The sequence below is a fragment of the Phaethon aethereus genome (assembly GCF_964289735.1).
Source record: "Phaethon aethereus genome assembly, chromosome: 3".
Lineage (NCBI taxonomy): Eukaryota > Metazoa > Chordata > Aves > Phaethontiformes > Phaethontidae > Phaethon > Phaethon aethereus.
This window is the reverse complement of record NC_138576.1, coordinates 98,204,465-98,223,761: the sequence shown is the minus strand read 5'-3', so window position 1 is coordinate 98,223,761 and position 19,297 is coordinate 98,204,465. Positions and strand designations below refer to the sequence as shown.

The 19,297-nt window shown below is 36.8% G+C and overlaps 1 protein-coding gene across 1 annotated transcript in view; it reads right to left on the bottom strand.

Moving 5' to 3' along the window:
- Positions 1-19,297, bottom strand: part of BABAM2 (BRISC and BRCA1 A complex member 2) — a gene marked incomplete at its 3' end in the record, with an annotated part of 169,350 nt that overhangs the window by 131,954 nt on the left and 18,099 nt on the right. Inside the window, exon 3 of the mRNA XM_081997965.1 lies at positions 7,968-8,062. Within this exon, the coding sequence (XP_081854091.1) occupies positions 7,968-8,062 (95 nt within the window). The remainder of the gene's footprint in view (positions 1-7,967; positions 8,063-19,297) is intronic.

The window sequence follows — 19,297 nt, the reverse complement described above, 5'->3', positions numbered from 1 at the left end:
TGCATTATCAGACAGAATGCTTATTTCTAACTGACCTACTGTGATCAGTTAATTTAGAAGTCTGTTCTGCTTGCATATTAATAAGCAATGACCAACTTTCTCTGCAGAAGAATGAATTATCATGGCTCAACATCTTGAATTCAATGGGCATACCACATGGAATTTAACTGTATTCTCAATTCAGGAAGACTGTGCTAGATTCGGTATTTTCTTTTTTTTTTTTTTTTAAAAAAAAAGGAAAAAACCTTGTAAGCATGTTTCTAGAAAGCTAACAAGCTGTTGCCTTCAAGCCAAGCCATTTCTTACTGTTCTAGAGTTCTTATGAGGAAGCGGAGTGTATTGTGCCAATACCATTAAACAACAGGGCCAGAATCCTTTAATTTTCTGCCAGTTTCTCTAATAATAATTTTTTTCCAAATTTTAATAAAATATTGCTCAGGAAAGTATAATTATATTTTAATTAACGGAATCAAAAAATAGTCATAAAACTACATTATTAGTTTGCTGGTTCTTATTAAAGAATTATCAATATCAACATTATTATTGCACTCTCAAACTTCCAAATAAAAGACATTCTGCTTCCATATGTCCAGCTTGGGCTATCCAACTTTATATTTTTGGTTTAAACTAACAATGACTTGAAAGTCAATGAGATGATGGAATTCATTATACCACCCTTACCTTTAGCAAGGTCTTTATTTCCTGCAAAGCAGGTATATTACATATATGATGTAGTATAATACATAAGCCTAAATGTGTTAATGCATTTATATATTATAGTTAGTATGGCAGAAAAAACATTTTCTCCCACTTTGCCATCCTTCACCAAAAGATCCATACCTATTCCTAACGTTCTCCTAAACCTAGTATTTTCTCGACTGAAATACTGTATTTTAAGAGCCAATATTCTAGACTTTCCATATTCTAGGGAGAAATTGCATTATTAGAGTAGCTTGTCCCAAAAAATGAAAGGAGATGTTTCCCTACCGAGCCCTTCAGAGAACTAATGGAATTAATTTTGCATTCTACACTAGAAAGATTTAAGCAAGAAAGGTAAAACTCCCTGGCTTATCAGATATTTTCTTCAAGTATTTTCCCTCAAAATTAAATAAATAGTATCAAACCGTGGATTTTTTTTTAATTCCTGGGTTTGCTAGGCAAAAGGTCCCGGCAAAATGTTGTGATTAACTAAAGCAGAACTTCTGACTCCAGCATATTCTCTTCTACTTACACTTTGAGATGGAAAGCCAAGTTTTGTAAACTGTGCTAGGAAATGATGAAATTCTGGAAAAAAAGTGAGGTAAATATATACAATGATTTTACATGAACAGAAAATTACAAACTAATACAAGGTAGCTAATGCCCTCTCAGCCCTGTAAATATTAACAATTGTGGACAAAGTGGAAAAATAAAAGGGAAAGGCTAGAAGAGAAATTCAGAAGACTAAAACAAGCAGAAAAATGAGTAATTTCCCAATGTAAAAAGGCCTTGAAGGAAGAGGACATGGAAAGATGATAGGAAAAACTTGTTTTCTGTCATCTCCCTTGAATTCTTTCTGCTGAACTGTTTTTGTAGGCTTCATCTTTACCCACATGGCTACACGGACAATCCTAACACTCACTGTCGGCACCCTATGACTTCTCAGAAGGACGTTCTGAATGCTGGCCTCACATGGGCTGTAGTCAAGCTGGCCAGTCTATCCCAGGAGAGGATTCCCAGCCAGAATCCTCTTTTGGGGATTTCTCATTTTAAACCCTGTACAAGGCACAGGAAAAATAAAAGGCAGAAAACCTGTGCCTGGTTTATGACACCCCTTCCTAGCTGGGTCAAAGAAACAAATGTGGATTACCTGGGGGAACTATGTGGAACTCAGACACCAATATGAGACCACAATACATTCAAAATTAGGTTTTTTCAGGTCTGGCGTAAAGAGGAATGTTGCACTGGCATAGCTCTATTGTTTGAAAACACGGACAAAAATGTGTGCTATAAATGACAACAATACCAGCCAAAAGGTTCTTCTGCTGGTTAAGTTCCTGAATTAAATTACTCTTCTGATTGTATATGTCGTGGTTTAGCCCCAGCCGGCAGCTAAGCACCACGCAGCCGCTCGCTCACTCTCCCTCCCACAGCGGGACGGGGGAGAGAATTAGGAAAAACCTCGTGGGTTGAGATAAACACGGTTTAATAGGACAGAAAGAAAGAAGGGAACAATAATGATAATACCAACAAAGGAATGTACAAGAACAAGTGAGGCCCAATACAGCAATTGCTCACCACCCCGTGATCAACAGCCCGTCCCCGAGCAGCGATTTCCGCCCCCCCGGCCAACTCCAGTTTATGTACTGGGCATGACGTCGTATGGTAGGGAATATCTCTTTGGCCAGTCTGGGTCAGCTGTCCCGGCTGTGTCCCCTCCCAGCTCCCCGTGCACCCCCAGCCTGCTCGCTGGCAGGCCAGCACAAGAAGCTGGACTGTCCTTGACGGCTCAGCAACAACCCAAAACATCAGCACATTATCAACAGTTCCTCATCCCAAATCCAAAACACAGTCTCACACTAGCTTCTGTGAGGAAAACCAGCTCTATCCTGGCTGAAACCACTGCCTATCCGTACTAGACAAACCTCAGCAACGCCTCAGTGACCATATGCATATAAAGAACCTAACTTTATATAAAGGCTACCAGATATGTGTGTGTGTATATATATGCACAAATGCATACATCCCCTATATATACACATGGGTAGGATCAATATAGAAAGACAGGAATAAAGTTTTCAGAATCCATGTTTTAGAAAATTAAACAGTAAATAGCAAAACACATTTTGACGTATAAAGTCAAGACATGAATGGAAAGTGAACACAAAAAATATGAATATAAAGAAGTTCAAATAACTTAAAAAAACCCTTCTAATAAAATGCATTCTGTTTCACTTAAATCCCCCGTTATACTGAAAGCCTTAAATTATTTTGGTTTCAGTCGAAGAGTGGTAGGTTAGGGGTCCAAGAATGAAATGTGCTGCTGCCATCCCAAATAGAGCAAGCAGAAGAGATAGTAATGCTAAAATAGTTTCAACTTATCCACACGCTTTCCCAGACAAAGAGAACCCACCACCAAGACTTTAAAGTCAAATTCTGAAAGCCATCGTGCACATTGACCTTACGTAGGGGTTTTCATACTAGAACACATAATGCCTGCATCTTTGCCATCAACACAACAGCCAGACTTTTTAGAACAAAATAGTTTAAATGGCATTAGCTAATATAAGGGGTGTTTGGGCTTTTTTGTAGCTACTGTGAGCACAGGAATAACTGATGCTGTTAAACATCTGCCTCATGGACCTGACTGTAAATGAGGAAAAACTGCAGAAGAGAGAGATATTTAAAGGATCTCTTCACTACCCATTGAAAGCTAACTCAGCAAGTTGACAGTAATAATGATTAAGATTTTGAACACAGCCACAGAAAACAATACAGCCTTCATGACAGTCATCATGTAGCCAAATGACAAATATGGAATCTAAGAACTACAAATACAAGAACTTAAAATAAACATTGCTCTACACAAGATATAGAGCATGACAGCCGATACACTTGAGTAGCACTATTCCTGAATCAACTCCACAATGACTGAAATCTGTACTCAGTATTAACAACTAGAAAAGGGGAGACAATCTTCCCAATGCTACGTACTGGCATAAGAACCACAGTGGCCCATGCTCTGAAGTTCCATGATGGCAAAGCCCTGCTCCCATGTGAATGCAGTTCTAAGTATTCCCATATATACTAGCCCACAAGGACATATTCAACAATTACTGGGTTTCAAGAAATGGTAATGTCCTTTTGCCTCTATCCTCACTAAGGCTCATGCAGCCTTTTTGATAACAATGGGTAGGCAGAATAATTCTGGAGAGACTAGCTAGAGACCTGAAGCAGGATGCTAAAAATTCCAAATCCTTAAACTGGCAGTTAGCTTGCATATAATGCTACTGCCTCCCCTTTGCCAAACGGAATTATACTTCAAAATCATTGGAAAAATGAGGTTAACATTTTGCATAAGCACTTCAGTTATTACCTGGCTTACATTAACAATCAACCAGGCTAACATAACAAACAATTCTTGTTACACAAACCGGCATCATTGTAATGAGCTCCAAATTAATCTCATCCGTACACAATCACTAATCTTGTTTTGTGCCAACTGAATTTTTAATCAGAACGGAGTGAATCATAGGTTGTTTTTAAAATACATTTCCAATACTTGTCATCCAAAATGAATAAACACTAGAGCAGGGAAGAACTTTTCTATTTACATTCTGAGAAGCTGATTTTATTTACGCATACTATACACACAAGTATCAAATGCATATGATAGGTGAGGACATTTTTAATGAAAATTAAAAAAAATATATATGTTTGCTCCTAATAATGCTTTGAGCATGAACAGCATTACCAACCTAAAGAATTTAGTCCTCTGACTGTAATTAAAACTGTATGACAAATCAAAATAAAAGGAACAGTTGCCCCTCTGTTTAGTTGCTCCTCAATTTCTACATCATTCTAGAGGTTCAGAACATGCACAGTCAGATCCTGCAACTAGCAGAGTAACTACTTCTGGTAAGGCATGTAACAAAGCCGGTACTTTGCAGTTCTGAACTTGAGACTCAACCTGAAGTGACTTTAATATTTGTGCAAGACATAGAAGTAAAGCTGAGTTTCACAAGCATTTTCAACTTGATTCTGCAACTGCAACACCAGTTTAACCAAGCAGTTGATTACCACCGCTTACAGCAACAAGAGTGCTCAACATAGCACCCCACTGCTGAAACACAGACATTTAGGAATTCTTTGGGAAAAAAAAAAAGACAGTATGAAGTCTTCACCTACAGCATTTACTTTTTAAAATGCAGTATTTCTGGAATCTTGTTTTAGCTGTCTGGCTAACAGCTGCTTAACTGAACACCTGTTACTGCGCTTAGGTGAAAACCTAACTTGAAGGTCTGCCCAGGGCCATGGAAACTGAAGGAGTGACTGAAGCGATCTGCAGCACAGCCATTCAAATGTCTTCAGGGAGGTCTACTGACAGCCTCTATTACAGCCACGCGAGCTTGAGGAATCTGGAGTACCTGGTTCTCATTTTAAGCTAAGTATAATGCCTGACTAAAGCCACGTAACAGCATGTGATGACTTCTGCTTGGAAAACAAGACACTTGAGCAGATGCGAGCAGCGCAGGAAGGCTCAGTGTCAGAATTCCCACAGATCTGGTGGCACGTATTACTTAGAGACTGTCCTCCTCATTTAACACCATTTACATGCTTTTGTGAATGGTAGATTCTGTTTTGATTGCCAGGAACTGTTGCATCAAAAGTATCTGAAGATTGCTCAAGATTAAGAGCATTAAACTGCACTCAATGTGCTGATTTATTTTTACTTATAGTCAGTAGAAAGCCATGTTAACACATTAAAAAAATTCTGCTAATATCTTAGAACTCAATTAAAATTATCTTTGTTAAACAGCTCTGAGATCTGCGGAAAAAAGGGAGTTATTCAAATGTTTAACATAATAAGCAAATTACTGTTAAAGTTACATTCTGAAGAAAAACTCTGCAAACCATGTTGAACATTAAAAGGCAAATATCAAAGCAAAAATACATCATATAGACGATAGCTGCAAGGTGGAGATAACATGCTCTGATAACATCAGTATGGACTGCAGGAGAATGACCAAGGACCTGAGCAAAAAAGGTTACATTTACATAGTGAATACTGTAACGGCATAATGACCAAAGGAAAGCTGTTGGCTTGCAAATTTCTTTTTGGTTTGTTTTTAATTAATTTTTAAATAGGCTGATTAATATCTCATTATGCATCAAGGAGTAAATGGCTCTTCAAGCCACTTTCCAATGAAAAGGATGGAAAGTGTGTTCTGTGCTTAGACAGAACAAACACAACACCCCGAAAAGAAGTATCATTAATGAACAATGTAAGAAAGAAAGAAAAAAAACTAAGGATGTTTTTATCCTTACAGGTTTCCTTGTGGATCACTAGTGCTAGTGACTTCTTTTCACATACAGCACCATATCACACTCCATCTGAAGGGCATTTCTGCAAGATGCCCCAAATTATCTTTATTTAATATCTGTTCTGCTATTTGTTATTAATTTCAGCTTTCCAGCACAGTAAAAACTGCTCCTCTTCCTTTAACATCAGCTGCAGAAAGTGATTGCTAGTGTGAATATTTCTCAGGAGGTTGTAAGATTGTGAAACAACAAAACAGAAAAAGAGGAGAATAGGAGAACTGGTAAATAAGAGTGTGAAAACAATTCTAGAGTTGTCATATAAAGTCAAACCTTTTCTATAAACAAGCCTAACAAAATAGCTATTCAGCTGCACCATGCCTCCTTCCCACAGGAGTGTTTGATCTTAACAGGAAAGTGACCAGGGGAAGCAAGGAAATAAGATATTCACCTTTTAAAAACTCTGTTGGGTATGCTAAAAGTAATTATTAAAACCACTTTTTTAAGATTGTGTAGTTTTTCAACATAACTTAAAATGAAATGAATAAAGCTAAAAACAAAACCCGACACAGCTGTCACGTCACATGTGAAGGACACGTTCAATTCTGTGGCCACTGCCTCACGTTCTTCTCCCATGACACCTGTACCCCAAAACTTAACAGCACAGCACAACAGCCTCTGACTGACTTTTAGGAGCTCCCATACCTGATGAAATCACCCAACTGCACTGTAGACATGCTGATAAAGCACAGGAGACGCTGTTAGGAGAGGACCATGCAAAGAGCCTCTCCCCTAGCAAGACTTTACACCAGAAGAAGTTAAATTAAAACACATTTCCCAGGTGCCTGTTTGTGCCAGTGATTCCCATACACCCTTACAGGTAGCCTATAAAATAAAGGGTATTCAAAGTATCAATTGTTTTTTGGGTCAGCTTTCTAATAAATGCTGAAAATATTGAGGAAAAAAACAAGTGAGATCATGACCTACTGTGTGGGTGACCGAGCAGGAATTACAGTAGAGCCCTCTGGCAAAGGCATACTTTTCTGACACAGTCACTAAACTCTGCGCCATAACCACAGGCACTGGACACTCATTGGAAAAAATATGCCCAAACCCTATTGACAAATGATACTGTTGACCCATAAACAAGGCTGCAGTTCTGCAAAGGCAGCAGAATGGAGCCCAAAGAGAAGGGGAGAGTAAAAGAGAAAAACACTCTGGGTTTCAAAATACCTTAATATGGCTTCAGTAACGTAGTAACTTCTGAAAGGGAGAGGTATTTTTAAAAATAACTATTGTTAGCTTCTTCAAACAAAGCTTTACTGCTTGAGGCTAATTTTAAATAGCGAACAAAATGCCTGATTTCAGGTTGTGATGTTTGTTCTTCTATAGTAATAAGACTGTGTAAAAATATTTTTACATTAAGTTAATTTTTACCCTTCACGCCTTTTAAAAGGGCATTTCTTTGTCTTTATGGTAACATTACCACACATGAGCAGGTACCTTTCTTTGAGACAGTGGCTTCAACAACATACAACCTGATTTTATCCTTCCTCACGGGAAAACAAAAATCAGCATCACTACATGACATTATGCTACTTTTTCTCAAAACCAAATGCTTTTTAAAGATACAACTGAGCAATCCTTTTTGTTGAAACAGATCTTTTAGGATGGTCAGATATCAAAAAGACATCTTTCTAAAGATACTCTGAATAGTTATTGTAAATATCATCTTGTCTCAATTAAAATCTTTAAAAAAAACCCTACATTTATGGATTCAACTTTCAATCACATTAGAAGACAATGTTTATACGCACATAACAGTGAGATAAAAGGTTTTGTGGTTTTTTTTTATTCTGCATCATTAGCAGATTCCTATTCCTGAAGCTATGCTAAAAAAGCCAAGTTTCTTTGCATGGTATAAGGTTCTCAAACAGTGAAGTACTTACATGCAAGGCAGAAGGATCTGGCAAAAATTCAGCATCCTCTCCAAAGATAAAATCTGGTGGCAGGTCAGGGTAGTGAGCATTGAAAATTATATCCCCTGAAAAGTAATAAATGAAAACATTGTTTGCACTTTTATGTATGTGCTTATAAATGAATAAATAAAACATTGTGCATATGATACTAATTTTTAATATAAAATTTGGTAGCTACATTAAATATATTTCATGTATGTATCCATACAATTTTTACAAAAATTCACATGATAAGCATCAGATGTTTTGGGGGATGAAGTCAAATTCCTGAGGCACAGCTTCTCCCTCCTCTGCAAGCAATGAAACATGAAATACATTATTGCTTCATATTGCAAATGGTAATTCAAACCCTATTGAGGGTTGCCTCCTTAAAGTACCACATTTAGATTGCTGTGTTTTGCATATTGAGTCAAAGTCAAATGCAAACTAAGATCAAGATTTTCAAAATACTGGAGTTTTAAAAACTTGGTAGCACTTACTCCCTTTTCTCCTTGCTACCTGCAACTCTTAGAAGGAAGAAAATGCAGTTCAATAGGAACCATTCCTGTTATCCAAATTCTGGCCAAGAGAAATGCAGTATTATGTATTTAAATGGAGAGACTAAAATTAACTAAAAATCTAACACTTCATCACAGCTTGGCACTGAGTTCTCATCTTGCCAGTGTCACAAGATGTACGATTAATTACTGATGTGACAGTTCAAAGTAATTTGGGTTGTATTATTTCAGTAATAAACATACTTCAGAGTTCATATAGGCCAACAGGTGGTCATCCGCCTGTGAGCTCTTAAAAAAAACACCCACAACCCAGGGACAAAAAAAAAAAAAAGTATCTAGCATTACTTCTCTACCTCCCAATCACTCTTTCCTCTTTATGAAGATACGAAAAAATAACTCCGAGCTTGTGCATAAAGCAGATTTGCGAGGTAGCAGGCACTAGAAGAAAGAAGTCAGTACCTATTATGTGTTACCATTTGTTCAAAATCTACACAGCAAAGTAATACCAGTGTGGTAAGCCTTATAAACTATTCTGTTCAGAGAAAGTTAAACCACTTGGTTTTTTCAAAAATTATGAACGCAGAACTGGAGAAAAGCATTAGTTGAACAAACTTTACAAAGCCACATTGCTGGCTCAGTGATGTCACCATCTCAAGACATTCAACATGACAGTTTTAATTGCTAATATTCTGTAAACTTAACTGGGTTCTAGCTGGAAGCAAGGATGCTGTAAAGATTAATTTGCAGAGGACGAGTGCTCATGACCCATGAGCCCAACGGCCAGTCTGGGGTAGGTATGCTCTACAGTATCATTCCAAACAATGAACTCACTGAAGTATCACTCCAAATCATGAACTCGCTGATCATGTGACTCAGTAAAGCACAGGTGGGTTTCTCCTGTCTGCACTCTTATCTTTCTTTCACAAATGTCAGGAGCACAAGTAAGTATGGGGTGCAAGAAAGAGTAGAGGTCTGCCAGTTAAAGTATCCAACACAGTCAACATAAAAATCAATCTTTTATTCCATTTAAAAGAAGAACAAAACAGGCACCAGTCCTAGAGGAAACTGCATAAAATTGCAAGAGGAAATGCATCTACGTTAAGTAAAAGAAAATAATTACTAGACTGCCTAAACTGTAATACAGCAATTCAGAAGAATTCAGAAGAGTTGATGTTTACTAGACTGAATAGTTCCTATGCCACCATAACTCGACCCTTTTTAATGGTAGTAAATATGAAGAAAAGTCATGCATGGCTGCTTACAACAACCTCACCAATTGCTACATACAGAGCAGGCAACTCTTGAGGTTATGCGTTGAAGGAGATAGCACCTTAATACACTCTTTGACTGAGCTTTACTTCATAAAGAGGCATGTTATGAATAACTCTGAACACACCACAGTGAAAAAGCTTGGTCTGTGACTTAGGTAGCCCAGTGCTACTCTGAAGGAAAGAGTTGTACCTGTGTTTTTGCTATATTCTTATGTGATGCTAAGTAGCTCATTTAACACACACTTTTCATACTGCCTTTGCTAGTTGCATGCTTTTCATTCTCTGCATTCCTGTCTTAATAGAGTTGATGAAACACAGTACACATAGCTACAACTCGGCTCACTAGGAGCTGCACTCCATCTACATAGACACTACAAAAGGCGGCTTCGCATAAAAGAAGTATCAAATAACTGCATATTTTTACGTTATACATACATATTTGATTAGTGAAAAACTATTACAGAACCTTACATCATGAGGTGGCTGCAAGACACTGCTTAGAGTAGTGAGATTGGCTATAAACTGTTTTCACCTCTGCAGATCCACATTAATGGATGAACCTCATGAAAGCTGTGACAGTGGGTGCAATACAAAGGTTCAAGCAGGTACAAACTCTTTTTCCCCCAGTGTTTTCAGTTCTACAGAAACATGAAGTGAACTCACAGCAGCTCCTAGAACATCATCATATGCAGTGCTCAAGTATGACAGTAAGTTAAAATTGGCATTATTAGTTTAATATGCGAGGTGGTAAACTTCTACAATTCGGGGTTCAGGTCAGCTGCATATCCCATGCAGTGATTCCTGCTGTGGGAAAGGGCCAACAGCTGGGGATGATGCCCTCCTCAACCACTCAGGTGTGATGTATGGCCACACTGAGGTCAGGCACATCACAGTTGCAGCTGGCCAGACCAATCTATTACGTCTCTCACACACTCATAGTTCTCTACTACCTTCTGTCACAGCCCTTCTTACACTGAATATTAGTGACATATCACTCCTTATCCATAGTGAGTGACAAACTATGCAGATATTTTGCTTTAAAAAGTTTTCATGACCTAATGACATCATAGAACTATTCAGTACAAGGGACAGAATCCAGAGTAAAAAGTAACATTGTGATATTTGATTTCTTGTTACTATTACTTATAATTGCTTCTACTTGCCCATGGTAAACATGCCTCAAATCCACACTCTCAAGTCCCTTTAGTAAAAGTCACTTTGAAACCCAATATATCAGCATTAAAGCCAATGTGCATTCCAAGATTGTTTTTCCTATAGTATAGTCATTTTTCAAAAGGCTATATAAAGTACGGCTGAAGGGTTCTCTAGGCTTCAAAATAAAGCTATTATTTCAGTGCCTGTTAATCATATAATCACAAAACACTAGTACTGAGACCATGCTCAAAACATTTTACAACCCATGGAATCTAAAAAATCATGCTGTTGTCTTTATTTTCTAACTAATCCAGAAACATATAATTTAATGAATCATTAACACTCTTTCCCACAGTACCACAGGGTTTTTTTATCCAAATGTAAACCCTAATTTATTCTGCTATAATCAAACCTCACGCAGGCTAATAAAGACAAAAAAGTTCAGAACAAAATGGTGTTTCCAATTCAATGCAAACAGTTAGAAAACAGCAGTGTTTCTCTATCATCACTGGTTTTCAATCCATCAGTTAAATACAGCATCTTACTATTGAAAATTGTAAGGTCTGAACTTAGAACAATTTTTTCACATATTTAAAAATGACAAAAGCATCCCCTCTGTCAAATCTTATTCTAGGAAGTCTCACTTATGCCATGAATGCAACAACATTCATCTAGTTGCTAAAAGGAAAGAAAAAAAGAACTTTTTTTTGAACCATATTGGACATTCACCCATGTGACCCCTGGCTTCTGTAACTTTTCTGCTCTATCATCTCCCCTTCCATATAGTTTCTCTCATGCCTTGCTTAATTTACCATACTAAGACAGAAAAAGTAACATCTTTGACTCTAGAAAGCTTAGGTACCAAGGAATGAGTTTGCCCTATTCACAACTATGAGCATGAGCTATTTTCATAATTTATATATATATTCTCAACAAAATAGACCATTACAAATCAGACTAAAGATTAAGGGAATCAATCCTAAATCTGAGTTTTGTTCTTCTTAAATACCACAAAGCAGAGAAATTAAAACTGCAGTTAACTGGCAGGGCTATGACGCATACATAAAAAAATGCTTCTTTACACTCAAATAAAAGGTATTTAAACAATCACAATGGCCAATGCAACAGCAAATCTGGTTTTACTTCACATAAATATTAACACTAGTCTCTGCAGTGAGCTTACAAAATAGAAGATGTCAAATATTTTGAATTACCAGCTAAGAGTTTTTCCTGACCTAGTAGAAATATCCATTTTTTTAATAAGTACCTTATTAAATACTCATATGATATTACCTGTGGCTTATCCTCTTCAAGTATAATTAAGCTGGGGTAAAAACACAAAATTTTCAACCAATAAAGCCATTTGCAAAATTACTGTGCTTAGAGTTTGATAATGGTTACCATTTTAATTTTGAAAGCAAAACCACTGCCAAAAAAAAAAAAAAAAAAAATTAAGAGTCCTGCATTCTCTCCCTTTCTTGCCTAAATGAAACAAATATCCTTTTACTTGCATCTCCAGAACTAGAGTATGTAGTTTTTTAGATGTTTCAACTCTTCGCCCTTATTCCCTTGATAGAAGGCAAACTGTGTGGCGTTCCACAGTGCTACTGACCAAGACCATTCCAGCGTAAGAACAATGTAAGCTAAACCTTCACACTCAGACATTTATCATATTTCTGTACATATACTAGCCAATAATTACTTCAGCGGAACTACATTTCCAATTAAATACTACTACAGAATTTAAAATTACTTCAATAAAATTAAAGCCATGGAGTCAACTATAAATTTAAAAGAAAAAGGATCTATTATATATCTTTTGCTTTTCATTATCCAAAAATATTACTTTCACTTCCTTTTCTCTCCTCGGGCAAACAGCATTAAATTTTGAAATATTTTACATTACAGGATTTCAAAGGAAAAGTTAATATGCTCCCAACAGACAAAAAGATAAAAATATTAATACTTAAATCTATCACTTCTTTTCACACACATTGTTCTTTTCTCATCTATCAAAACACTTAAGCAAGTCTAACAAAGCAGTAAGGATTGACTACAAGCAAGACAGGTGTAACTCTGAGAAATTTCTTAAATCACTAGTTACTTTCCACTGGCCTATCCTCTATACAGATTTTCCTCTCCCGATCACTTCATTTTGGGGGTATTTTTCTTTCTTTTTTTAACCATACTGTAAATTTGGTAGTACTGAGAGGTGGTGTGCTGAGAGTGCCACAGCATTAACATCCCTGACTACCTAAAGGTGGCAAAATTAGGAAGCAACTTATCAGTTAACTTCCTAAACTCTACTTTTGAAAGGGTATCTATATTCTTCAGTTTTTTCTAACCCCAAGAATTTTTAAGTCAGCAGTAAGTATGTAGAGTAAACATGTGTGTCCACTGCAGCCTGGAATATGACCAATGCGAATGGAATTAATTATACGAAGATCAACCCATTTGGCTTTTAAGAAACAGACAAAAAATCCAAATGCAACTTGATCATGAAATATGTTAACAGATAACAGGAAACAGGATTGATCACTTGCATCAACACTATGTGCAGAATCAGTTTTGGGGAAAATAAAGAAACAGTTGTCGTTGAATATTAAAAAGAAAAAGATACTAAGTAGAATTATATTGTTCATCTACTCAGAATGCCAACCTATCTCTTCTAGTAGCCACACAAATTGTAGACAAAACACACTGATCAGTCTCCTCTATAGACAAATTCTTAAGTAAAACAGACATTGCTAATTGTCTTAACAGGTACAAAAAGAATCAGTCATTCACTACGATATGCAACCAAGACACTAAGTCAGTATAGTCAGTAGTATGAAAGGTTCTAAATTAACTGAGTGGAGACCTGCTGACTTGTCACTGGATTCCACCCTAAAGATTTTTGGTCTACAGGCTTTAAGTCAAATATAGTAATACACTACCTATAGAGTCCCTTATTAATTGGTTGGCAAGAAAGACACAGTTCCTGAAATGACAATATAACTTTGGTAAACACAGAACTACTACTGGAAGAAGATACAGAAGTAATTCTATTTTTGCCATAGTGTTGCTGCTGTCAGGCTGGTCTTCTCTCAAGTAGAGAAGGATAATTAAACCTCAAAAGCTCGTCTTAAAACAAGCTGTTGAAGCAGGACTTCTGTCCACACAGGAGGACAGCTACCCTCAAGTGATAGCTGGGAATATTGTGGGACCTTTGTTCACCTGACCATAAAGAATAATCCTATTACAGTAAACCCAGTGTAGCTTCAACTTTTCACAGGTTGTTTAGTGTAAGTCAGAAATACTCCTGAAGCTTAGAGACAACATCTGGTAGCAAGAGGCCAGGATGCTTTTGATCTTCATTTCTGACTTCACATGCAAATCAAGGTATCAGAAAAGGAAAGGCAGAAAAGTCAGTATTAATGACTCAAAGACATCTCTTAATACAAAGACAATTTGAAAAAAGGTATCTGATTGAATTAAAAAAACCCTTCTCTGTGACAATCCAGAAGAAATTCTAGCTACTCCATTACACACAAAGCTGCACATGGCCCAGTCTCCATGAGCTTGGTTCAGTTGTTTAACAAAGTTGCTTAGTGTCATTTGAGATGCCTCAGGGCACATTTATAACAGCTATGACAAAGGTTTTTTCAGAGAGATCAGGGCCTTTTGGGTCAGCAGCTGAAAAGGCCAAGCAAGATACCCTAGGGAACCTCAAACAGAGTTAGAAACCTATAGTTAGGCAAGTGAATCAAATGCCACTTTTCCAATAAAATAAAAAAAAGATACAGGAAGGATTTGCAGGATGGTTATTTGGTTCTGGGGCAAAGGGTTGCACATGTGGGGTGTTGTTTTTCTTTAACTTCAATTGACAATGCTGCCGTAGGAGGAGAAAAAAAAAAAAAAGAGGTGTAAGACTACATACAGAAAGAGAAATTATGTTCTGTTGTAAAGTGGGCAAATCTGCAAAAAAAAAAAGAGTGAAAATAAATGAGCTGGATCCCAAGCTGAACTATAAGGCAGTGGGACAACCTTAGTTACTTGCACTTCTGTAGTCAGGCAAATGCTTTCCTAGAAATTTTAGTATTAGAATTGAAGAGGACAAAGATGAGAACAACAGGTAATACAAGAAAGGATAAGATATTGGTAGAAATTAAGACAGGACACACTGGAGAAGTTATAAGAGAGACACTCGGTAGGTGCGAAAAGGAAAGGCGAAAGTGAAGAACAAATACATTCAAGCAAGTGGACTGTAAACCGTCACCAGTAACTGCAGCCCATACAGGAGAAGAAAGGAGGAAAGAGCAAAAGATGGAAGGCACTATGGTAATACCAATGTCCAGGCCTAACCTAAAATCTTTTAAACCTCTGTAAGTCCACACTTGTACACAGATACTTGTAAGGTCACTTCTCTTGATGCAGACTTATATCTGCAAAAACTTCTGTCATTTACTTGCTCAAGGGAAGTCCAGAACATAAGGAAAAGTGTCAAAAAAGCCCAACCAATCCAAGTGCGAGGAAAGTGATTATTTAAAAGGAGAAAATATTCTTGTAAACTCTTGTCTTCTAAGAAATGAATACAATAAAAGATAGACTCTCTCTTGACGTTTCCCATTAGGCACATTCATTAGATAACGAACAGGTTACTGAAGGAAGAACATTCATTATTCCTGCCATGTAAAGCAAGACTCAGCAAAACTTCAGAAAACATATTGCCCAGAAAAATCTTTGGTACTTTGCATGACCCAGCAAAAAGACATTTACCATACAGAGTAATAAAAGACATACATACCATCACCTAAGTGTAACCTGAATTACAGCAACCAAGAAGTCCTTCCCATAAGAGTCTCGACTAAACCACAATCTGTGCAAAATAACCTAATGGTGCACAGAAGACTGGCACGTGCATCGCAGTAACGTAGTTATAAGAATCTTAAATCTTACAATAAGTTGTAAAGCCTTTTTTACAATTGTTTATTGGCACAATAAACAAGTGTTTAGGAAACAAATTTGCAAAGCAGCTTTTAAAAGGGCAACAAGGAGGTCAGGCTCTTCTCTATATTTATCATTTTGTTTGTTTCTAATTACTTCCTTAAAGTAGAAAGCCACAAGAAGACTGGATGAACTTAGTGAAAGAGTTCCATCACAGGAACAAAAGCAGATGAAACTCTGTAGAGTATATTATGAGAAATATTTTTAGACTACTTAGGCAGCAAAACTGTGATTTCTCCCTCTAAGGCCTACAACTGAGTAAGAAACAGAAATCAGAACCAAAAAAAGAAAAACTAAGCTTCAAATGAGACAAAAGAAACATTCGTCAGGATCAAGGAAGCCAAACTGGCGGTAGTAGAACCCAGAGTTGTAATCCACTCACATAAAACCAGTGAAAATCAGACAGAAGATGAAAATACTGGAGTTCACGAGGCCACAGAGAACAGTAGTATCGCAAGGGCAACACATTGTTTAATCACCGCAAAATTCCAGATGACAGCACTCAAGGACAGAGAGGGAGGGAGGTATCAGTGCCTGAAAAAGAAAATGTGAAGAGCACAGGCACAAAAAAAAAAAAAAAAAGTCAAGCTCTCTTCGTAGCAAGCAGCAGTGAAAGCTGCACTGAAAATGGAAAACCAAAACCAAGTGATTCCAGGGTTTGCTGAAACAAAACTGTAATGACCAAGGAATTGATTCTTAATAGTGTATTTTAATTATTAATATTATTCAATAAAGACTGTTACAGCTTATAACTCTGCTTATCCTGACAATTTCTGCCACGACATGTGCCTTGATGTTTTAGCAAGGAAGACAAATATGTCTGCAAGAGTTACAAAACACTTCACCTCAAAACACAGAAGTACTTCTCCCAGAAAGGATAACCAACTTTATTCAGCCGATACAGCTGTCCAGTTAGCAATAAAGGACAGCTCTGCATACCACTTAGGATAAGTTTTGTCCCTGGAACACTGATTCAACCTCTTACAGGGTATTACAGACAGTCTTCTTGGAGTTAAAACTCCTATTAAGAGCTTTTAAAAATTTAAATATAAAGAAAAGCACTGAGTTTAATGTAGCAGCATTGAGTGCTGAATGAACTAATAAAAACAATACAGCTGTCTCAGATTTTAATTGACAGTCTAGCAAGAGTAGGCTCAAGTTTTCCAACCATTCTGGCCATGAAAACACAAAATTTATGGTTTCCCTTACAGAAGAAAATAAAGTAAAACTGTCTCTCTGAAAGCATCATTTAAAAATTTCTGAAATGCGATAGAAGACAATTAGTATGACAAAGTAATTTATCTCCAACAGGGACATAATATTTTCTCCAGTATAAAATTGTGGCTATCTCCAAGGCTCCTGGCTGCAGCTGAGTAACTGTTCAGTGTAACATTCCAGCAGCTCAGAATACACGCAAGAGTTAGGTGAACATGACATCTGAAAAAAAAAACAATTAAACAGCTAACTGAATCTCAAGAATATGTATTAAAATTACCAACAAGCCATTCTCAAGTCACAGGATGTTAGCTTACCAAAGCTAACAAAACAATTATTTTACACTACAGGTAGTCAGCCACTCCACTGCCTGCAAGTACACTTTCCCCTTTTTCAAAAAACAGGGAACTTCCTGGTCTTTTGGAAAACAGGACTGTGACTATGCAGTTATACGTCTCTAAAGTAGCATACCAACAGTTTTCAACACATTAGGATTCATACTAGGGTATTTATACAGTGGCAGCAGTTATGATTGATGATATGCAAAGATCTGATCTGTTGCAAAGAGGATGTAACACAAACCACAAAGGAACTACAGACTTCAGCCTGTATTGGGCACCACATAATGAAGACCATACACTGGAGATCCTGCACATTTTCAGCCAATCATTTTATTCTGACAGATTTCGCAACCTTCCTTTGCAGAAATATTCTGCCCTTGAAAGATAACATATCTAGCAACAGCCTACAACAAAGTATCTACAAATATCTGGTTGCACACCATGGCAGTCTTCCCCTGCCATCATTATAGATCTAAACACAAAATTATTAAAAGCTTTCTTGAATCTGCTTGCATCACTGTTTATTCCACATGCTGAGAGACTGAACAATGCACAGCATTTTCAAACATGTAATGCTGAAATGCAGAGGATTATTATTATTTGAATTCACTGCTATTATTGTACCTCTGGAAAAGACACACTTGTCTACACCACTTTCAGTTGGTCATGTTAAAATATATATAGCATGGTTAAATTGTGTGGTTTGGGTTTTGCAAAGGTGGAGAAGAGCACTAGCATTATAGTTATTTTGTTTAACTACTTACGTGATATTCAAAATATAAGGGGGGGGCAGAAAAAGCTGATTTCTCAATATTGAAGTTTAATGCATAGTCCATAACTATATTTCTAGGTACTTTAACTGGACTACAGCCATTTAGTGTATTAGTGTAGTCTGTATGCCTATGTCCTCGCATATGGGCATTTCAATCTACTAATTTTCTTTTATGAATCAGGGACAATTCTAGCCTTTACTTAAAAACAAGTAAAGACTTAAAGCTCTCCGAATGTAATAATAGGGCCCTGTATGGTGATAAATGAGAAAGTTACTACAGTCCCATAGAAAATATACCATTCTCTAGAGCAGTGTCTTCCAATGAATCTTCTTTCCACTGCATCTTGATGAGAGCCATCAAACAAGTCTCAAGTAGAATCTACTACACATTGTAGAACACATCAATACTCATCTTGAGTCTGCTACACAGTATCTTTTTTTTAAAAAAAAGTTTAAATAAGGGAAAAAAAAAAAAATCTATCTGGTAGGGTATATATAAACAACACAATGTTACCATTTTTCATATGCAGATTATGAGCAACTCAAACATTTAGAAAAGTGTTGTTTGCCTTCTAAAAGCATACAAAAGCAAATTTTACCCTAATCCTTTGAACCAAAATAGAGACCAGTTGAAGAGTGGGAAAATGAGACAGCTATCTACAGACCCTCCAGGAGTAAGGAGGATTTAACCACAACACTAAATCAGAAAAACCAAAAATCAAATTTCTCTAACCTAATTCTACCAGTTACTGTTTAGAAATACCTCATAAAATAACAGATTGACTTCTTTTGTTGGGACTTAATAACAAATTCTTCCTAAAATAGAAAGACAGAAACAAACAACACAAAGCACATACAAATCACAGGTGAGTCTAAAAATGGTCATAAGGTTGTCTTAATCATAACATTTTATTAGAAATATGGGGGAGAGCATTTGTGACTTTTGGCTTTTAGGAGTCATGTTTTCAAATTTCTAATATCAAGGAAGGCTGTAATCTTATCTTAAATATTAGATACTCTTACAGTTCTGTGTTCTTAGAGCTGAAGCTTTAAGAAAAAAACA